Source organism: Salmo salar, chromosome 25 (assembly GCF_965601325.2).
Source record: "Salmo salar chromosome 25, fSalSal1, whole genome shotgun sequence".
Classification (NCBI taxonomy): Eukaryota; Metazoa; Chordata; class Actinopteri; order Salmoniformes; family Salmonidae; genus Salmo; species Salmo salar.
Genome location: NC_138315.1, coordinates 35,286,196 through 35,310,253, shown reverse-complemented (window position 1 = coordinate 35,310,253; position 24,058 = coordinate 35,286,196). Strand labels below are relative to the sequence as shown.

Genomic DNA, 24,058 nt, shown 5'->3' with positions numbered 1-24,058 from the left:
GTCCTAACTGACATGCCAAAACTATTGTTTCTTAACAAGACATTTGTGGAGTGGTTGAAAACAAGTTTTAATGACTCCAATCTAAGTGTATGTAAACTTCCGACTTCAACTGTGTAAGTCACTCCCTTTGGTTCCTTCCCCAGGCGTTATTGTTTCAGTTTCATGTCGGTGCGTTGTTTGTGTTATGTTTCATTTGTTGATTAAATCACTCCCTGAACTTGCTTCCTGACTCTCAACGCACATCGTTACAGAATGACGTCTCACCTAAGGGAAGCATCAGGGAGTTTTTTTTTTGATTCAGTGGGAATGATGTCAGGTCCGGGAGCCGCTACAGGCTCCCCTGTCTCTGCCGGTTCGTCAGGCTCCCCTGCCTCCGCCGGTTCGTCAGGCTCCCCTGCCTCCGCCGGTTCGTCAGGCTCCCCTGCCTCCGCCGGTTCGTCAGGCTCCCCTGCCTCCGCCGGTTCGTCAGGCTCCCCTGTCTCCGCCGGTTCGTCAGGCTCCCCTGCCTCCGCCGGTTCGTCAGGCTCCCCTGCCTCCGCCGGTTCGTCAGGCTCTTATACCTCAGCTGTATTGCCAGGCTCCCCTGCTTCCACCGGCTCGTCAGGATCTCATGCCTCAGCCGGATTACCAGGCTCCCCTGCCTCAGCCGGTCTGTCAGGTTCCCGCGCATCAGCAGGGGTGACCAGTCCGCTCCTGATTCCCGTGATCGTCCCTTTGGTTGGCGTCCTGCGGTTGGAACCGAATGCGCCGGGGAGGGAGTACTGTCACGTATTCTCTCTCTCCGGCGCTCTAGGTCACCAGGCTGCTCGTTGTGGCACACACCTGTAACCATCGTTACGCACACCTGCGCGTCATCAGACTCACCTGGACTCCCTCCCTTACCTTATTACCTTCCCTATATATAAACTCAGCAAAAAATAAACATCCTCTCACTGTCAACTGCATTTATTTTCAGCAAACTTGTAAATATTTGTAAATATTTGTATGAACATAACAAGATTCAACAACTGAGACAAACTGAACAAGTTCCACAGACATGTGACTAACAGAAATTGAATAATGTGTACCTGAACAAAGGGGGGGATCAAAATCAAAAGTAACAGTCAATATCTGCTGTGGCCACCAGCTGCATTAAGTATTGCAGTGCATCTCCTCCTCATGGACTGCGCCAGATTTGCCAGTTCTTGCTGTGAGATGTTACCCCACTCTTCCACCAAGGTACCTGCAAGTACCCGGACATTTCTGGGGGGAATGGCCCTAGCCCTCAGCCTCCGATCCAACAGGTCCCAGACGTGCTCAATGGGATTGAGATCCAGGCTCTTCGCTGGTCATGGCAGAACACTGACATTCCTGTCTTGCAGGAAATCACGCACATAACGAGCAGTATGGCTGGTGGCATTGTCATGCTGGAGGGTCATGTCAGGATGAGCCTGCAGGAAGGGTACTACATGAGGGAGGAGGATGTCTTCCCTGTAACGCACAGCATTGAGATTGCCTGCAATGACAACAAGCTCAGTCTGATGATGCTGTGACACACCTCCCCAGACGGACCCTCCACCTCCAAATCGATCCCGCTCCAGAGTACAGGCCTCGGTGTAACGCTCATTCCTTCGACAATAAACGTGAATCCGACCATCACCCCTGGTGAGACAAAACCGCGACTCGTCAGTGAAGAGCACTTTTTGCCAGTCCTGTCTGGTCCAGCTACGGTGGATTTCTGCTCATAGGCGATGTTGTTGCCGGTGATGTCTGGTGAGGACCTGCCTTACAACAGGCCTACAAGCCCTCAGTCCAGCCTCTCTCAGCCTATTGCGGACAGTCTGAGCACTGATGGAGGGATTGTGCGTTCCTGGTGTAACTCGGGCAGTTGTTGTTGCCATCCTGTACCTGTCTCGCAGGTGTGATGTTCGGATGTACCAATCCTGTGCAGGTGTTGTTACACGTGGTCTTCCACTGCGAGGACGATCAACTCTCTGTCCTGTCTCCCTGTAGTGCTGTCTTAAACATCTCACAGTATGGACATTGCAATTTATTGCCCTGGCCACATCTACAGTCCTCATGCCTAATTGCAGCATGCCTAAGGCACATTCACGCAGATGAGCAGGGACCCTGGGCATCTTTCTTTTCGTGTTTTTCAGAGTCAGTAGAAAGGCCTCGTTAGTGTCCTAAGTTTTCATAACTGTGACCTTAATTGCCTACCATCTGTAAGCTGTTAGTGTCTTAACGACCGTTCCACAGGTGCATGTTCATTAATTGTTTATGATTCATTGAACAAGTATGGGAAACAGTGTTTAAACCCTTAACCATAAAGATCTGTGAAGTTATTTGGATTTTTATGAATTATCTTTGAAAGACAGGGTCCTGAAAAAGGGACGTTTCTTTTTTTGCTGAGTTTATGTCACTCCCTTTAGTTCCTTCCCCAGGCATCATTGTTTCTGTTTCAGTTTCATGTCTGCGTTGTTCGTGTTTATTGTTGTGTTTTACGTTTCGTTTATTGAGGAAATCACTCACTCCCTGAACTTGCTTCCCGACTCTCAGGGGACATCGTTACACACACTAACAAACAACCCTGTTTAGTGGAAAAGTAAAAACAAACCTGAAAACACACACACAAACATTGTGAACGAGAATGGGTAGCTGGGAGGGCTGTGAAGCTGTGCTTGGCAGGCCTGTTGCTCATGTGAACTACTTGGCAAGTGTACTGCCCTTGTTTCAGGGGAGAGGAGGCAGAGATTTAAAGAAACAAAGGAAATAAAGAGCACAGAAAAATTGAAAAGTATGGAGTGATTGAATGAAACCAATAAAATGAAATCAAAATCTTTTAGGATTTTCAGACCGTTAGTGTGTGTTCTGCATGACACCATATCTTTTCTACACAATACAGTTGGTAGAGTTCTACTGTTCACACACACTCACTTTTGCTCATGCCATCAAAGACTGCCTCTATCACAACATTATGTTGGCAGGGTTCTTCCACTGATGTGAAGTCATGTTACACCCAGAGGTTGAGGTTTACTACTGGCCACATCCTGTTTACACCCCTGCGTGTCCTCTCTTTCAGACGGGCTGCCCCCAAGTGGTGAAGGTAGGCAACAACACCTCTGCCACATTGATTCTCAACAGGGGGGCCCCACAGGGGTGCGTGTTCAGCCCTCTCCTGTACTCCCTGTTCACCCATGACTGCGTGGCCACGCAGTGGTGCCAGGAAAATAACTTCTCCCTCAACATCAACCAAACGAAGGAACTGATTGTGGACTACTGGAGACAGCAGAGAAAGCACGCCCACATCAACATTGACAGAGACACAATGGAATGATTTTTTATTAGGATCTCTTTTAGTCCTCATTTGGTGTCATCTTCCAAGAGTTCTTAAACATTAAAATACAATTTATAATACAATCATATGTCCACATATAACACACTGTTACAAACAACAGAGATAATACACTGCCACATTGACCAGATAAATACTCTGACAGTCTGAAAATATAGATTGGTTTCTTCATCTACCACAGTGAAGTTCCTCGGCGTGCACATCACTGACAACCTGAAATGGTCCCTTCACACAGACAGTGTGGTGAAGAAATTTGGAGGCTGGAGAAATGTGTCTTTGCCCCTCATATGCACCTTTTAGGCTTTATCACCACCTGGTACGGCAACTGCACCATCTGCAACTGCAGGGCTCTCGAGTGGGTGGTGCCATCAGCCCAACACATCACCGGGAGCACACTGCCTGCCCTCCAGGTCGTCTGCAGCACCCAGTGTCACAGGAAGGCCAAGAAGATCATCAAGGATCTCTGCCACCCGAGCCACAGCCTGTTCACTCCACTATCATCCAGAAGACGGAGACAGTACAGATGCATCAAGGCTTAGACCGAGAGACTGAAAAACAGCTTCTATCTCCAGGCCATCAGACTGTTAAATAGTAACCACTAACCGGCCTCCACCCATAACCCTACCCTGAACCTTAGTCACTGTTACTAACCAGCTACCAACGGGTATTCTACCCTGCACCTTAGAGACTGCTGTCATATGTACATAGTCATTTAACACTGGTCACTTAATTAATGATAAATACTGTTTCATCCACTTCATATGCATTGTATTCTAGCCATGGCTCATCCTATATACTGTAACGCCATAGGGCGGGGCACAATTGGCCCAGCGTCATCCAGGTTAGGGGAGGGTTTTCACGGGGTAGGCCGTCATTGCAAAATAAGAATTTGTCCTTGACTGACTAGCCTAGTTAAATAAAGGTTAAAAAAAAACAATGTTTAAAAAAATACTGCGATACACACGTTTTCTATTCATATACTGTCTATACCTCATTCCATTATGTGAAGAGGGCACGACAAAACATATTCCCCCTCAGGAGACTGAAATGATTTGGCATGGGTCCTCAGATCCTCAAAAGGTTCTACAGCTGCACCATCGAGAGCATCCTGACGGGTTGCATCACTGCATGGTATGGTAACTGCTCGGCCTTCGACCGCAAGGCACTACAGAGGGTAGTGCGAACAGCCCAGTACATCACTGGGGCCAAGCTTCCTGCCACACAGGACCTCTATACCAGGCAGTGTCAGAGGAAGGCCCTATAAATTGTCAAAGACTCCAGCCACCCTGGTCACTGTTCTCTCTGCTACCACACGGCAAGCGGTGCCGGAGTGCCAAGTCTAGGTCTAAGAGGCTTCTAAACAGCTTCTACCCCCAAGCCATAAGACTCCTGAACATCTAGTCAAATGGCTACCCAGACTATTCACATTGCCGCCCCCCCCCCCCCTCCCCCTCCCCCCCCCCCCCCCCCCCCCTCCCCTCCACACCACTGCCACTCTCTGTTGTCATCTATGCATAGTCACTTTAATTAACTCTACCTACATGTACATACTACCTCAACTAACTGGTGCCCCCGCACACTGACTCTGTACCGGCACCCCCCTGTATATATTGTTATTTTTTACTGCTGCTCTTTAATTACTTGTTACTTTTATCTCTTATTCCTATCCGTATTTGTTAAACTGCACTGTCGTCTAGGGGCTCGTAAGTAAGCATTTCACTGTAAGGTCTACAGCTGTTGTATTTGGCTCATGTGACTAATAACATTTGATTTGATTTAAGGGTACAAGGTAATTGAGGTAGATATGCACATATACATACAGTACCTTCAGAAAGTATTCACACCCTTTGACTTTTTCCACAATCTGTTGTGTTAGAGCCTGAATTTTAAATGGATCAAATTGGGATTTTTTTGTTACTGGCCTACACACAATAATCCATCATGTCAAAGTGGAATTATGTTTATGGAAACTTTTGAAATTAAGTACAAATGAAAAGCTGAAATGTCTGGGTCTATAAGTACTCAATATCTTTATCATGGCAAGCCAAAATAAGTTCAGGAGTAAAAATGTGCTTAAGAAATCGCGTGGACTCAGTCTGTGTGCAATAACAGTGTTAAACATGATTTTTGAATGACTACCTCGTCTCTGTACCCCACACATACAGATAATTGCAAGGTCCCTCATTCGAGCAGTGTATTTCAACCACAAAGAGCAGGGATATTTTCCAATGCCTCACAAAGAATGGTACCTACTGGTAGATGGGTACTAATAAAAAGTAGACATTGAATATCACTTTGAGCATTGTGACATTATTAAATCACACTTTGGATTGTAAATCAATACACCCAGTCACTACAAAGACACAGGCGTCCTTCCTAACTCAGTTGAAGGAGAGAAAGTGAAGTGCTGAGGGATTTCACAGTGAGGCCAACGGTGACTTTAAAACAGTTACAGAGTTAAATGGCTGTGATAGGAGAAAACTTCAGACGGATCAGCAACATTGTAGTTACTCCACAATACCAACCACATTTACAGAGTGAAAAGAAGGAAGCTTGTACAGAATAAAAATATTCTAAAACATTCATCCTGTTTGTATAAATGCACTAAAGTAGCACTGCAAAAAATGTGGCAAAGCAATTCACTTTTTGTCCTCAATACAAAAAATCCTTGCCGATGACACAACAGTGGTAGGCCTGATCACCGACAACAATGAGACAGCGTATAGGGAGGAGGTCAGAGACCTGGCAGTGTGGTGCCAGGACAACAACCTCTCCCTTAACATGATCAAGACAAAGGAGATGTCCTCAATTGGAAAAATCCAATACAACACATTACTGAGTACCACTATGGGGTAGCTGAGTGGTTAGAGCATAGGGTGAGTAACTAAAAGGTTGCTGGATCGAATCCCCAAGCTGACAAGGTACAAATCTGTCATTCTACCTCTTAGCAAGGCGGTTAGCAAACCCACTGTTCCCCAGGCGATGAAGATGTCGATTAAGGCAGCCCCCGCACCTCTCTGATTCAGAGGGGTTGGGTTTAATGCGGAAGACACATTTCAGTTGAATGTATTCAGTTGTACAACTGACTAGGTATCCCCCTTTTTCTCCATATTTTCAAGCATAGTGGTATTATGGGTATGCTTGTAATTGTTAAGGAATGGGGAGTTTTTCAGGATGAAAATAAACTAAATGGAGCTAAGCTCAGCACAGGCAAAATCCTAGCAGAAAACCTGGTTCAGTCAGCTTTCCACCAGACACTGGAAGATTAATTCACCTTTCAGCAGGACAATAACCTAAAACACAAGGCCAAATGTAAACTGGAGTAGGATACCAAGAACACAGTGAATGTTCCAGAGTGGCTTAGTTACAGTTTTGACTTAAATCTATTGAAAATATATGGCAATACCTGAACATGGTTGTCTAGCAATGATCAACAAACAATTTGACAGAGCTTGAAGAATTTTGAAAATAATAAATGGCCAAATGTTGCAGAATCCAGGTGTGGAAAGCTCTTAGAGACTTACCAAGAAAGACTCACAGCTGTAATCACTGCCAAATGTGCTTCTACAAAGTATTGACTCTTATGAATACTTATGTAAATTAGAATAATAGTGAAGAGATCAAAAATATAAAATAACACATATGGAATCATGTGGTAACCAAAAAAGTGTTAAACAAATATATTTGAGATTCTTCAAAGAGCCAACCTTGCCCTTGATGACAGCTTTGCACACTCTTGCCATTCTCTCAACCAACTTCACCTGGAATGCTTTTCCAACAGTCTTGAAGGAGTTCCCACATATGATGAGCACTTGCTGGCTGCTTTTCCTTCACTCTGCGGTCCAACTCATTTCAAACCATCTCAACTGGGTTGAGGTTGGGTGATTGAGGAGGCCAGGTCATCTGATGCAGCACTCCATCACCCTCCTTCTTGGTCAAATAGCCCTTACACAGCCTGGAGGTATGTTGTGTCATTGTCCTGTTGAAAAAGAAATTATTTTCCCACCAAGCTTAAACCAGATGGAAATGGCGTATCTCTGCAGAATGCTGTGGTAGACATGCTGGTTCAGTGTGCCTTGAATTCTAAATAAATCACTGACAGTGTCGCTAGTAAAGCACCCACACAACATCACAGTCCTCCTCCATGCTTCATGGTGGGAACCACACATGCGGAGATAATCCGTTCACCTACTCTGCATCTCACAAAGACATGGCGGATGGAACCAAAAATCTAAAATTGGGACTCATCAGACCAAAGGACAGATTTCCACTGCAAGTCTCATCTTATTGGTGTCCTTCATTATTGGTTTCTTTGCAGCAATTTGACCATGAAGGCCGCAGTCTCCTCTCAACAGTTGATGTTGAGATGTGTCTGTTACTTGAACTCTGCGAAGCATTTATTTGGGCTGCAATTTCTGAGGCTGGTAACTCTAATGAACTTATCCTCTGCAGCAGAGGTAACTCTGGGTATTCCTTTCCTGTGGCGGCCCTCGTGAGAGCCAGTTTTATCATAGCGCTTGATGGTTTTTGCAAATGCACTTGAAGAAATTTTAAAAGTTCTGAAATTTTCCAGAGTGAATGACCTTTATGTCTTAAAGTAATGATGGACTGTCATTTCTCTTTGCTTATTTGAGCTGTTCTTTCCATAATATGGACTTGGTATTTTACCAAATAGGGCTATCTTCTGTATACCACCCGTACCTTGTCACAACACAACTGATTGGCTCAAACACATTAAGGAAAGAAATTCCACAAATTAACTTTTAACAAGGCACACCTGTTAATTGAAATGCATTCCAGGTGACTACCTCTTGAAGCTGGTTGAGAGAATGCCAAGAGTGTGCAAAGCTCTCATCAAGGCAAAGGGTGGCTACTTTGAAGAATCTCAAATTCTAAAGCTAGCTAGACAAACTGTTTAGCTGAACCATAACTAGATAGGAGCTCCTATAGGTTTACACTAGCTATAAAACAAACCAGGCTTCATTTTATTAATATGATGGAAGTCAATTATGAGGTATAAATGAAAATTGTGACTGGAAATATTGATAATTCCCTTTAGAGTTGCTTCTTGCCTGGACCTTGGTGAGTCAGTGCTCTCTCATACTCTCTATATCATTTTCTCTCTCTCTCTTTACAGGTGGTAGAGGTGTATTCTGGGAAAATAACAGGTGTTCCAAGAAAGACAGACATCCAGGTTATCTAAAAAAAAATATCTGTCACTCTCATGTATACCTCCCTTTCCTATTTCTTTCTCTCACGTCTTGTTTCTCTTTCCTCACCAACTTGCTTTCTGACTATCCTTCTCCTTGTTGAAATGTAGGGCTGGGTGAGATGTCCCTGTGAATTGAGGCCAGCTATGCAATTCTGCCTGGAGGAGAGAGAGAGAAGGGAAGAGAGTCACTGAGTGATAGAGAAAGAAGAGAAGGAGAGTGGAGAATGAGGGAAAAGGGGTAGTGAGAGTCAGAGATAGCAAGAAAAGGGGGGATGGAAGAAGGAGAAGACAGAGACCGAGAGAGGGAGAAGTGATAGGAATTGAGCTGCAGAAAATGAGACTGGAAGAAAAAGGGGGGATGGGTGGAGGAGAGGGATGGAGGTCTGAACTCAATTTTACTTCTACCGCAGGTTTATTGACCCCATGCTGAAGCAGATTGGAGTTAAAAGGTGCTCTGTTCTTTCCTGCCTTTCTCTGAAAATCCCTCTTTCATTTTCTACTGCCGATAAGAGTCCTCTTCATATCCTTAGCACCGGGCTAAATCTGTCAAAGGAGAACTCATTACACACACACACACACACACACACACACACACACACACACACACACACAGTGTGTGTGTGCGTGCGTGGGAATGCGTGCGTGTACGTGTGTGTGTGATGATCCACTGAGTCAGCAGCTGGATCGATGCTTCCTGCTGAGGGGTCACTTTACAACCACCATTAGTCCCTTCCCAGAGTGTACCACTGCACTCATTAGCATATAGAACATTGATTTAGAGATAGTAAACAAACACGCTAACATGGCGACGCAATGCATTGACTGATAATGCCCCACTGGCACACAAGGTAGCCAATTAAAGGCAAGGATGAAACCCATCCCTTACTCCTATCACTTCATCTGATCCCTCTCTTTTCACCTGCAGCAGAATCTGTAGCTACCTTTGTGACCACAGTATTTCTAACAACAACCATAATGAAAGGTCAGTGAGATTAGTGTTAATCCATGCTACTATGAATGAACAGACCAATGCCCATACACATACACCCCTCTATAGAAGTGTGTAAGGGGAGTTTTAAACTAATGGCTCACAGATGCTCTGCATCTCACCATTGATGACATCATGCCTATACTCCCCCTCCCAATCAAACGCTCAGAGAGAAGACGGTCCCCTCATAGCTCAGACACACGTTTCTTATTAAGCTCCAGCAGGGGAGGGAGGACAAGAGAGGAGGTAAAGTGAAAAAGAGAGAGGGAAATAACCTATCACCATCGTTACGTGCACCTGTGTGTCATCAGACTCGCCTGGACTCCATCACTTCCCTGATTACCTTCCCTATCTCTCACTCCCTTTGGATCCTTCCCCAGGTGTTATTGTTTCATGTCTGTGTTTCTTGTTTTGTATTATGTTCTGTTTATTTATTAAAACACTCACTCCCTGAACTTGCTTCCCGACTCCCAGCGCTATAGAATGACACCTCACCCTAGGAAAACATCAGGGATTTTTTTTTCTTTTTCGGTGGGAATGACGTCAGGTCTCATGCCTGAGACAGATCTCCGGGCTCCCCTGCATCCGCTGGTTCGTCAGGCTCTCATGCCTCAGCGTGGGTGCGAAAAGACGATTCTCTTCCACAGCGAATTCTACTAGATGAAAAGCTGAAATGAGTATGACATCCTGGCATTTAAAGGATACTTCATAGTCAGGGCTAATGGCTGGAACTGTGTTTGGAGAAGGAAGTGTGCCTGTTTGCAGACCTCTACAATATATGATTGAATGCTTAGAATGTACAGCCATTTTAGGGAGTGGAATGTTCAGATGATTGTTGGAGAACACATTTATCATCAAGTTGTAAATTCAAGAGTTGAATATGTCCGTGACATTTCATCTGGCATAAACAACCATGACCTATTGTCCACATTCAATTACTGTGAGTCATAAACCATTTCGTATTGAAGCTGCACTGAAATTAGGCTGTGTGTGTCCCCCCCAGGGGTCTGCTTGGTATTAACTGCCTGCCAATTTGGGCCTGATGTTTGGGCCTGCTGCCAAGTGCTATCTCTGTGCCTGGTCCTTTCCCCTGACACACACACAAATAAACACACACACACACAAGATGACGAGAGATGGAGCTAACATTGTTAGCTACAGAAAAGAGAGGCTAGAGAGAGAGAGAGGATGGTGTTATAAAACAACCATAGAAGACAGCGACGCATGACATCTATGCTCTCTCTCCTCTCGCTGTCTCTGTGTGTGTGTGTGTGTGTGTGTGTGTGTGTGTGTGTGTGTGTGTGTGTGTGTGTGTGTGTGTGTGTGTCTAGAGCTAGAAAAATTAGAACAGTCCTGACTAATAGAGACAGAGGACAGACTGTTCAATCCCCCATGGTCCTGCTCTATTCACTCCACTTGGGCTTGGTATTTATAGCCAGGCAGCACCTACCAACGAGAGAACAGTCATCAACAGCTACAGAGCATGGTTCCTGGGAGGCAGCGATTCTGTCACTGTCAGCTCTAGTCAGCTAATATACCTCAGCCTGGGAGGCAGCGACTGTCACTGTCAGCTCTAGTCAGCTAATATACCTCAGCCTGGGAGGCAGCGACTCTGTCACTGTCAGCTCTAGTCAGCTAATATACCTCAGCCTGGGAGGCAGCGACTCTGTCACTGTCAGCTTTAGTCAGCCCCGCCTGGGAGGCAGCGCTCGCACTGCAGCCTGCAGCCTCGCCGGGAGGCAGCGACTCTACTAGGGCTCTAAAGTAGTCTGCTAAATGTAGTTTTGTACATTGCTAAAAATGTTACTCACCAACATTAGGGTTGTGATTCTACAAACAATAGTTAAAAGTGTAGACGCAAGAATTTGTATTTGTTTATACTGTAGAACAAGTGTAAAACGAATTGCAAACCGTCAGTATTCTAACGTTTTGACCCTTCGTCCTCACCTATATCTCATTTAAGACAGAGCGTATCTATCCACTGTGTGTGAGTGGAGCGTATCTGTCCACTGTGTGTGAGTGGAGCGTATCTGTCCACTGTGTGTGAGTGGAGCGTATCTGTCCACTGTGTGTGAGTGGAGCGTATCTGTCCACTGTGTGTGAGTGGAGCGTATCTATCCACTGTGTGTGAGTGGAGCGTATCTGTCCACTGTGTGTGAGTGGAGCGTATCTATCCACTGTGTGTGAGTGGAGCGTATCCATCCACTGTGTGTGAGTGGAGCGTATCCATCCACTGTGTGTGAGTGGAGCGTATCCATCCACTGTGTGTGAGTGGAGCGTATCCATCCACTGTGTGTGAGTGGAGCGTATCTATCCACTGTGTGTGAGTGGAGCGTATCTATCCACTGTGTGTGAGTGGAGCGTATCTATCCACTGTGTGTGAGTGGAGCGTATCTATCCACTGTGTGTGAGTGGAGCGTATCTATCCACTGTGTGTGAGTGGAGCGTATCTATCCACTGTGTGTGAGTGGAGCGTATCTATCCACTGTGTGTGAGTGGAGCGTATCTATCCACTGTGTGTGAGTGGAGCGTATCTATCCACTGTGTGTGAGTGGAGCGTATCTATCCACTGTGTGTGAGTGGAGCGTATCCATCCACTGTGTGTGAGTGGAGCGTATCTATCCACTGTGTGTGAGTGGAGCGTATATCCACTGTGTGTGAGTGGAGCGTATCTATCCACTGTGTGTGAGTGGAGCGTATCTATCCACTGTGTGTGAGTGGAGCGTATCTATCCACTGTGTGTGAGTGGAGCGTATCTGTCCACTGTGTGTGAGTGGAGCGTATCTGTCCACTGTGTGTGAGTGGAGCGTATCTATCCACTGTGTGTGAGTGGAGCGTATCCATCCACTGTGTGTGAGTGGAGCGTATCTATCCACTGTGTGTGAGTGGAGCGTATCTATCCACTGTGTGTGAGTGGAGCGTATCTATCCACTGTGTGTGAGTGGAGCGTATCTATCCACTGTGTGTGAGTGGAGCGTATCTATCCACTGTGTGTGAGTAGGGGGGGTTGTACACCGTGTCCTTGAGGGCCATTATTCTGTTTCTCTCCTGAAACCTGATATTTTCAAAGCCAGATCCAGCCGTGGTTGTCATGACTGAATTATCTATTGTGTCATTACACCGGCCACCATGGTTAATGCAATAACACAGGATGCCTGGAGAAGAGAAAGGTGAAGTGTGTGTATGTGTGTGTGCCTGTGTGTTTCCACACAGCCTTGGCATCTCACTGTCAACGTTTGGGGGGATACGTCAACATCTTATTTACCAGATGCATATCTCTCCTCAGTCTCCACACAGACACAGAGAATAGCTGTGAGCTCAGAAGTACTCTCTCTGAGCCTTTTATCTGCAAACACAGCAATGTCTCGCCTCAGAAAGCACCTGGGCATTCTCTCCTTCATAATAAATCTAGAGTCCGCGTCTACATTTGAATAACTTAGCATTCTCATGCCAGCAATATAAAAAGCCATCAAATAGCACTCACACACACAGGCGCACACACACACAAACATACACACACACACACACACACACACATACACCCTGAGGTACAGTATCTGCTGCTACGCTGCTACACTAAGTACACAATAGGGATTGAGACTTGAAATGATCACTGAAGACCACCATACCAACACACTGTATAACTAAACAATCCCCTAGACTGCCTTAAAACAGTGTACTAGCGGCCCACCCTAACATTCCCACTTGGTCTGTCAACAGGCTGCATATTACTAGGGCAATTACCTTTAAACAATAGATGTCTTTATAATGCCTCCCACGCATACTCCACAGCCACATTCTACACACTGGCTTGTACTCAGTCTTCTCAATGCCAGAGCTCACCAATGAGAGAGCTCACCAATGAGAGAGCACACCAATGAGAGAGCACACCAATGAGAGAGCACACCAATGAGAGAGGTCACGCATCCAATAAAGACACACTCAAAGCCCATATTTCACCAGGCAATAACAGGGGCAGCTCTAGGAGGTCAGCAGAGGGCCTGGAGGTAGAGTTTCCACTGTGAGTAATGTGGCAGACAGTGGTACTGATAGTGATGATGACTGTATGGACATGTAAGGACAATGTAGAGTAGAGGCTCACTTAGTTAACCCTGCAGTATACCTCCAAGGTCTAGACAGAGTGCTACAACCCTGAAAAAAACTCACCTCCAAAACTAACCCCATCCAAACCATGATTCATAATCTCACTCCAAACACTAGGGTAATCCTGAAAAGCAAATAAATTCCAAAGTAGCCTAACACCTGAAAATCTTTGGAATTCCAACGTGTTTACCACAATCTAACCCCAATCGGCAATGACATCCAACCCAATCCTAGCCCAACTTCACACAGCAACTGACAAATACATTACTGACACGTGACATCTAGACTCACTTAAAGCAGGTCAACATGAGAATGTCCCAAATACATGACATCAAACCAGGTGCTCAACAGCTGCCAAATGAGGTACGGTGCTGACACATACACCTGGTGTGTGTTTGTGGTGTGTGAGCATGCCTGTGTGTGACAGTACTAACAGTGTGCAGTTTCAAGACACCTCATCTCCCATCACTTTACTTCAGTGTTTACTTAGCACCACAGTGTGTGAGACCCACCCGGGAGAGCGTTATCACACACACACACACACCTACCTATAGTTATCCCAGCTGTCTATTAACTCTGCTTGTTACCCATGGCGACAAAGAAAACAATGAGCATCCTCATCTACATGCAACACTATCACTTCATCAACTTAACAAACACTGAGGGGAAATTCACGGGTATAGAAGACACGAACATAGCTAAACTACATCAAAGATAAATATCTGTGCTTGTTTTAGTTGGCCTACAAATCATGATGATAAAATAATGTGCTGTGTGGGCATCATAATCTACAAACGGATTTGGAAGACGTTCTTGCAATTAAAATGTAATGGTCCCTGTAGTTGTTTAATTGAACTGGCTAGGACTAATTGTCTCCCTAATTAAGTCTCATAATGAGCAATGTGCCTTGGATAATGCCACGTTTTATTCTCCCATTTAAAAAAAAACCTTTGGACCATCATGATGAATATACACTGCATGACCAAAAGTATGGACACCTGCTTGTCGAACATCTCATTCCAAAATCAATGGCATTAATATGGAGTTGGTCCCCCCTTTGCTGCTATAACAGCCTCCATTCTTCTGGGAAGGTTTTCTACTAGATGTTGGAACAGTGCTGCGGGACTTGTTCCATTCAGCCACAAGAGTATTAGTTAGGTCGGGCACTGATGTTGGGTGATTAGGCCTGGCTCGCATTCGGCATTCCAATTCATCCCAAAGGTGTTCGATGGGGTTGAGGTCAGGGCTATGTGCAGGCCAGGCAAGTTCTTCCACACCGATCTCGACAAACCATTTCTTTATAGTCCTCGCTTTGTGCACGGGGGCATTGTCATGCTGAAACAGGAAAGGGCCTTCCCCAAATTGTTGCCACCAAGTTGGAAGCACAGAATTGTCTAGAATGTAATTGTATGCTGTAGAGTTAAGATTTCCTTTCACTGGAACTAATGGGCCTACACCATTATTCCTCCTCCACCAAACTTTACAGTTGGCACTATACATTAGTTCTCAAACACAGATTTGTCTGTCGGACTACGAGGTGGTGATGCATGATTCATTACTCCAGAGAACGCGTTTCTACTGCTCCAGAGTCCAATGGTGGCGAGCTTTACAGCACTCCAGCCGACGCTTGGCATTGCGCATGGTGATCTTAGGTTCCATTTCATGAAGCTCCCGACGAACAGTTATTGTGCTGAATTTTCTTCCAGAGGCAGTTTGGAACTCGGTAGTAAGTATCACAACCGAGGACAAATTATTTGTACACACTAGAGCAATCGGCAGTCCCATTCTGTGAGCTTGTGTGGACTACCACTTTGCGGCTGAGCAGTTATTGTTCCTAGATGTTTCCACTTCACAATAACAGCACATACAGTTGACCAGGGCAGCTATAGCAGGGCAGACATTTGGCGAACTGTCGTGATGGAAAGGTGCCATCCTATGACAGTGCCACTTTGAAAGTCACGGAGATCTTCAGTAAGGCCATTCTACTGCCAATGTTTGTCTGTAGAGATTGCATGGCTGTGTGCGCGATTGTATTAACCTGTCAGCAACGGGTGTGGATGAAATAGCAGAATCCATTAATTTGAAGGGGTATCCACATACTTTTTGGTGCTGTAGTGTATCTAAAATACATCTATAAAGACTATTAGTATTGCGTTTATAACAAACATAAACTAGACTAGCCTACATTTTAAGTGCTTCAGCTGTGCCGTCATGTGACACAATAGCATAAACGCACCAAACCATAATGCCGTAAAGGGAACATAGCCTTTCCTGTTTAATATCGGAGTAGCCTAACCTATGACAATCGTAATATTATATAAAGTTTTGCATTGATCACAAGTCAACAAAACAATCTGAAGTCCAACTTTTACCTCGGTTTGACAGAGCGCTATGGCCAGCAGTACAAGGAAGTGGACACTTCGCAACATCTGGGAAGAGAGAAAGGAAAATAAAATCCTGTTATAGGTTAATGTCAAGTAAAATGGTTAAATAATCAAGGAATAAAGAGCAATATTTAATCTATGTTTATGCCAATTATTCTATACCCTTCTGGAAAGCGGCTTCGTTCAGGCGTCTGCTGCGAGGAGGAGTTCGATGAATGTGTGCTGGTAAAAGAGGCGAGAGAGAGGTCTGTGATTTCAGGAGCGCTGAGGAATTCGTAGTCTACAGTCTCTCCCCGCTATGACGTGGCCAATGAAAATAAATGTCCTGAGCCCTGGAACGTTTACCGACAGAACATTCCTAATCCAAGGTCCAAAGGGGACCAGGCATATTTTGCGGTCCCGAATAATTCACCCCTGTTGACAGTAATGGCAATAGGAGAATGTGGCAGTTTGTTCATATGTTCTAAAACCTGGATTCGCATCATTACACTGTACTGTACATTACTTTTTTTGAGAACAGGAGAGAACTTGCTCACAGTTAGATCTATCTGGTTTATGGTTGCGGGTTATTGTCCGTTTGTGGATTGTCGGATGAGCAAATAGCTGTGCAGACATTACAAAATGTTTGCAGCACGTATAATTGCAGCCTGGTCTCATAGACTAGACGTTACATAATAAACAAAACAAAACATCTTTCCCCCTGAAATTACTATGACATGTGTTTGGTATGGTTACCTAAAACAGTTTACTTAAACCTCTCTTGGGTATGTGGGACGTGACCGTCCAACCTGTGGGACATACTATTCAACAGCCAGTGAAGCAGGGCGCCAAATTCAGAACGACAAAAATCTCATAATTCAAATTTCTCACACATACAAGTATTATACACCATTTTATAGATAAGATTCTCGTTAATCCAACCACATTGTCCGATTTCAAAAAGGCTTTACGGCGAAAACAAAACATTGGACTATGTTAGGACAGCGCCTAAAAAATAAAAGCCACACAGCCATTTTCCAACCAAGGAGAGGCGTCACAAAAACCAGAAATACAGCTAAAATTAAGCACTAACCTTTGATGATCTTCATCAGATGGACTTCATGTTACACAATACATGTATGTTTTGCTCGATAAAGTTCATATTTATATCCAAAAACCCCATTTTACATTGGCCCGTAATGTTCAGAAATGTTTTTCCTTCCAAAACTCCCGGTGAATGAGCACATCAATTTATAGAAATACTCATCATAAACGTTGATAAAATATTAAACTGTTATTCAAAGAATTATAGATAAACATCTCCTGCAACCGCTGTAACAGATTTCAAAAAAGCTTCACGGGGAAAGCACACTTTGCAATAATCTGAGTACGGCGCTCAGAAAACAACAGCAGGCAATACACAAACCCGCCATTTTGGAGTCATCTAAAATCATAAATAGCATTATAAATATTCACTTACCTTTGATGATCTTCATCAAAATGCACTCCCAGGAATCCCAGGTCCACAATAAATGTTGTTTTGTTCGATAAAGTCTATAATTTATGTCCAAATACCTCCTTTTTGTTCGCGCGTTCAGTAAGCTGAAAATTTCATGACGAAAAGTCATAAAAAGTTATATTTACATTCGTAGAAACATGTCAAACGATGTATAGCATCAATCTTTAGGGCCTTTTTTAACATAAATAATATGCATATCCTACATTCTGGGTCTGGGTAGCAGGCAGTTTACTACGGGCACACTTTTCATCCGGACGTCAAAATACTGCCCCCTACCCTAGAGAAGTTAACTGCAATATGCAACTTTTTTGGCATCGTAACCAAATTCACATAGAAATGTAAGTTATATCTGTCATTCTCAGTGAACAGTACAACCCTAAACCCGTAAACATGGGCACCCTCAGAGATATCATCCTGACCAACTTGCCCTCTAACTACACCTCTGCTGTCTTCAACCAGGATCTCAGCGATCACTGCCTCATTGCCTGCATCCGTAATGGGTCCACGGTCAAACGACCACCCCTCATCACGGTCAAACACTCCGTAAAACACTTCAGCGAGCAGGCCTTTCTAATCGACCTGGCCCGGGTATCCTGGAAGGATATTGACCTCATAGCGTCAGTAGAGGATGCCTGGATGCTCTTTAAAAGTGCTTTCCTCACCATCTTAAATAAGCATGCTCCATTCAAAAAATGTAGAACTAAGAACAGATTTAGCCCTTGGTTCACCCCAGACTTGACTGCCCTTGACCAGCACAAAAACATCCTGTTGGGTACTGCATTAGCATCGAATAGCCCCCGCGATATGCAACTTTTCAGGGAAGTCAGGAACCAATATACACAGTCAGATAGGAAAGCAAAGGCTAGCTTTCTCAAACAGAAATTTGCATCCTGTAGCACTAATTCCAAAAAGTTTTGGGACACTAAAGTCCATTGAGAATAGAGCACCTCCTCCCAGCTGCCCCCTGCACTGAGGCTAGGAACACTGTCACCACCGATAAATCTACAATAATTGATCATTTCAATAAGCATTTTTCTATGGCTGGCCATGCATTCCACCTGGCTACCCCTACACCGGCTAACAGCTCTGCACCCCCCGCAGAAAGTTGCCCAAGTCCCCCGCGCTTCTCCTTCAAACAAATCCAGACAGCTGATGCTCTGAAAGAGCTGCAAAATCTGGATCCTTACAAATCAGCTGGGCTAGACAATCTGGACCCTCTCTTTCTAAAATTATCCTCCGAAATTGTTGCAACCCCTGTTACTAGCCTGTTCAACCTCGTTTTCATATTGTCTGAGATCCCCAAAGATTGGAAAGCTGCCGCGGTCATCCCCCTCTTCAAAGGGGGAGACACTCAAAACCCAACCTGTTATAGACCTACGGTATATCCATTCTGCCCTGCCTTTCTAAAATCTTCGAAAGCCAAGTTAACAAACAGATCACCGACCATTTCGAATCCCACCGTACCTTCTCCACTATGCAATCTGGTTTCCGAGCTGGTCATGGGTGCACCTCAGCCACGCTCAAGGTCCTAAACGATATCATAACCGCCATCGATAAAAGACAGTACTGTGCAGCTGTCTTCATCGACCTGGCCAAGGCTTCGACTCTGTCATAACAACACCCACCCGTAGCATGCGCTCCAGCAGGTATATTTCACTGGTCATCCCCAAAGCCATCACCACCTTTGGCCGCCTTTCCTTCCAGTTCTCTGCTGCCAATGACTGGAACGAATTGCAAAAATCCCTGAAGCTGGAGACTTATATCTCCCTCTCCAACTTTAAGCATCAGCTGTCAGAGCAGCTTACTGATCACTGTATCTGTACACATCCCATCTGTAAATAGCAGACACAACTACCTCATCCCATGTTGTTATTGATTTTTTTGCTCTTTTGCACCCCAGTATCTCTACTTGCACATCATGATCTGCACACCCATCACTCCAGTGTAAATGCTAAATTGTCATTATTTCGCTATGGCCTATTTATTGCCCTACCTCCCTAATCTTACTACTATTTAAACACACGGTACATAGATTTTTCTATTGTGTTATTGACTGTACGTTTGTTAATGTCTAACTCTGTATTGTCGTTTTTGTCGCACTGCTTTGCTTTATCTTGGCCAGGTCGCAGTTGTAAAAAGAACTTGTTCTCAACTGGCCTACCTGGTTAAATAAAGGTGAAATAAAAATTAAATAAAAGAAAGAAAGAAAGCAAACCAAAGAAGTGGTAGATCTGTTCAATATGTGCTATTTCTGTGCTTCCCAGTCTTAAGTTTCATTTTTGCTTTTACTTTCAGTTTTGTACACCAACTTCAAACAGCTGAAAAAACTATAATTTTGCTTATGTAAAATATATTTCAGTGGTTTAGTGGTACAATGATTCTCTACGCTATACTTGCTTGTTTTTCCAACTATTCACATTTTTGCACCCAGGAAATGGCGGAGCGATTTCTGCATAGTGCATCTTTATGGCAGAAACTAAAGGAGGGTGGTTGGTCGGGGTGGATGGGTAGGTGTATAACGCAAACATCTAGCAACCCAAAAGTTGTGTGTTGAATCTCATCCAGGACAACTTTCAAGTCGTAACATATCATACGAAATGGATCATGGCCATCCACAAATTAATACATACCATACAAAACATATCATACAAAATTGAATGGCTTGAATTTACTTACACAATAATATGCCAAGGCAGCAGCTACTCTTCCTGGGGTCCAGCAAAATTAAGGCAGTTTATACAATTTTAAAAACATTACAATACATTCACAGATTTCACAACACACTGTGCCCTCAGGCCCCTACTCTACCACTACCACATATCTACAGTACTAAATCCATGTGTATGTGTGTATATAGTGCGTATGTTATCATGTGTGTGTGTGTATGCATTTATCTGTGCCTATGTTTGTGATGATTCATAGTTCCCGTTGTTCCATAAGGTGTTTTCTAATCTGTTTTTTAAATCAAATTTTACTGCTTGCATCAGTCCCTTACACACACAAAAATGATCCTATATTCATATTCACCATATGGAAGGTGGTCCTCTCTACCCCGTATAGGGTGAGGGACCAGGGGTAGAGGAGCAGGACAGATGGGCAGAAGTCATCTCATTCCCCTTCATCATTGCTTACACAGTGTCTAAACCAAACACCTATCAGCCATGGACAGAAATTGGTAAAACTTCATTTGGATAGTCCATCTGTATATCAGATGGACTATCTACATCAGTAACATTTCAACTAACTACTGTATCTACTAACCCTAACCTTAGCCCTAACCTTAACCCTTATCCTCACCCTAAACTTAACCCTTACCCTAGCCCTAACCCTAACAATAACCTTAGCAAGCAGTTGCTTATCAACAGATAGTTTGTTGATAGTATGACCATGTACAGATGGACTATCCAGACAATACAAATGAAGGGGGACCCAGAAATGTTAAACACACATGCCTGTTTTATGCCCTTGAGAAATGTAGAAACAGAGAGCAAAAGTGAGTGTGTGAGTGTTTGTGTGTACAAGAGGGAGAGAGAAAAGAGAAAGGTAGGGGCCAGAAAATACATTCCTCTCTACCTTGTAGGCCTACCCAGTATCGAGGGCTTGGCCTGACAATCAGAATTAAAGTAAACTTTTTGGTGTTTTGTAACAGATGTCTCTTTCCATTCATCAAATGGCAGCTGTACAGTTTGGATTGATTGGTTTTATTTGTCAGAAGAAAAGAAATCCACGTATACACTCAGAACAAAAAAATTGGGATTGCACAATAAAGTCGGGGACTTAATTCCATTGTGGTCCCTTTTTTCTGACATAACTAGGTATACAATTACGTAGATACATACAGACAGATTCCAGAGATATAGACAAAAAAATGCTTAACTTCCAGATGAGCATGAGGGAGGAGTTTAAGTACAGTGCTTACAAGCTTGTTTTGACTGGTCTTAAGCTTATTCTTTAGATGTTTGTGGCTGCTGGTGAACAATGACGTGCAGGCCTAATCAAAGTGACACTGGACTAGCACACTTGCCAGAGTCTTCATGTCTCTGGCCACTGTATTCTTGGGGACTGTCACGATAATTTTTTATCTCAATGGTTGAATTCAACTACTACTCAAAGCTTTGTCTATTTCCTGAAGGTTGTAAGGCTTCAGTTAATAGAGAAGTAGACAAAGTCTCAGATTCTGCAATATATCAGTCCTTTATTCAGAGAGCGCTCTGTCTTCAAAATGAGAACAGTCTTTTTATATCACACACACAAATGAACTCACATCAGTAGAAACTCCACCTCGCTTTAGGTGGGCTGTATTTTTCCACAGTTCACATACATTGTTTATCACACTTCTGCAACATGTTTCATCATCTTCTGCAAGCCTAGCCGTTTCTAACAGTTTTTCTTCTCCTGAGGGTGGGGAGGCCTCTTTCCAGTTATTAGTTTCACCGTTATCACAAGTCGACAGTTCAGTTGTCCTTGAATGTCTCAACTATACCCTGCTCATATTGCGAAATAGAAACACAATGGCCTAGTCACACACACAATTGGATTATGACTCTAACACATTTCACACATTTCAGGGTGGAATACTTTAGTCATTATCTTAAACATACAAATTCTTCTATCAGGGACCTTCAATGCTGCAGAAATTTTGGGGCACCCATCCCCAGATCTGTGCCTCGACACAATCCTGTGTCGGAGCTCTATGGACAATTCCTTCAACCTCATGGCTTGGTTCTTTCTCTGACATGCACTGTCAACTGTGGGACCTTATATAGACAGGTGTGTGCCTTTCCAACATGTCCAATCAATTGAATTGGCCACATGTGGACTCCAATCAAGTTGTAGAAACATCTCAAGGATGATCAATGGAAACAGGATGCACCGGAGCTGAATTTTGAGTCTCATAGCAAAGGGTCTGAATATTTATGTAAATACATTTTTGGTGTGTTTTTTTTGACAGTGCATGTTAGAGCAAAAACCAAGCCATGAGGTCGAAGGAATTGCCCGTAGAACTCCGAAATAGGATTGTGTTGAGGCACAGATCTGTGGAAGGGTGCCCAAAAATGTTCTGCAGCATTGAAGGTCCCCAGGAACACAGTAGTCTCCATTCTTAAATGGAAAAAGATTGGAACCACCAAAACTCTTCCTAGAGCTGGCCACCAGGCCAAACTGAGCAATCGGGGGAGAAGGGCCTTGGTTATCAAGAACTCAATGGTCACTCTAACAGAGCTCCAGAGTTCCTCTGTGGAGATGGTTGTCCTTCTGGAAGGTTCTCCCAGAAGGACAACCATCTCTGCAGCACTCCCCCAATCAGGCTTTTATGGTAGTGGCCAGACGGAAGCCACTCCTCAGTAAAATTGTACATGATAGCCCGCTTGGAGTTTGCCAAAAGGAACCTAAAGGACTCTCAGAAACAAGATTCTCTGTTCTTTTTTATTTATTTTACTAGGCAAGAGAGTTAAGAACAAATTCTTATTTTCAATGTCGGCCTAGGAACAGTGGGTTAACTGCCTTGTTCAGGGGCAGAACAACAGATTTTTAACTTGTCAGCTCGGGGATTTGATCTTGCAACCTTTCGGTTACTATTCCAATGCTCTAACCACTAGGCTACCTGCCGCCCCAATCTTGGTTCGGATGAAACGAAGATTGAACTCTTTGGCCTGAATGCCACGTCTGAAGGACATGGTTGTGGCAGCATCATGCTGTGGGGAAGATTTTCAGCGGCAGGGACTGGGAGACTCGTCAGGAATGAAGGGCAACGACCCTAAGCTATAGCCAAGACAACACAGGAGTGGCTTTGGGACAAGTCTCTAAATGTCCTTGAGTGGCCCAGCCAGAGCCCAGACTTGAACCCGATCCAACATCTCTGGAGAGACCTGAAAATATCTGTGCAGCGATGCTCCCCATCCAACCTGACAGAGCTTGAGAGGATCTGCAGAGAAGAATGGGAGAAACTCCCCAAATACAGGTATGCCAAGCTTATAGAGTCATACCCAAGAAGACTTGAGTCTGTAATCACTGCCAAAGGTGACTCAACAAAATACAGAGTAAAGGGTCTGAATACTTATTTAAATGTGATATCAGTTTTTTACCTTTCATAAATTTGCAAAAATATCTAAAAACCTGTTTTTATTTTGTCCTTATGGGTATTGTGTGTAGATTGATGAGTGAAAACAACTATTTAATCCATTTTAGATAAAGGCTCTAGCGTAACAAAATGTGGAAAAAGTCAAGGGGTCTGAATACCTTCCGAACGCACTGTATAGCGAATGTGCCCACTCTGGTCTTGGTACTTGTGCTCTAGCCAACAGCTCACAGATAGAGTGCGTGTATAGACTACATGAGATAATTATAGACAAAAGAGCTAGATTATTTGTATTTGTCAAACTGCAGCCAAGCATCGATCAAGACATCAAGACTCTCGATATTTATTGAAAAAGAGAATCAAGCTCATCACCCTGAACTTTCACCACCCTGTGAAGTTCATCATAACTTATTTAATCTGTAGCCTAATAAACTACATGCTTTCCCAAGTCGTAGTGGCAGG

The 24,058-nt window shown here is 44.1% G+C and overlaps 1 protein-coding gene across 1 annotated transcript in view; it reads right to left on the bottom strand.

Moving 5' to 3' along the window:
• The window catches only part of LOC100136473 (follistatin-related protein 1), a 42,125-nt gene extending 25,776 nt beyond the window's left edge, over positions 1-16,349 (bottom strand). Inside the window, exons 1-2 of the mRNA XM_014174156.3 lie at positions 16,185-16,349; positions 16,011-16,067 (exon numbers count right to left, since the gene is read on the bottom strand). Coding sequence (XP_014029631.2) covers positions 16,011-16,067 — 57 coding nt within the window. The 5' untranslated portion in view covers positions 16,185-16,349. The remainder of the gene's footprint in view (positions 1-16,010; positions 16,068-16,184) is intronic.
• Positions 16,350-24,058: the final 7,709 nt, after the last annotated feature.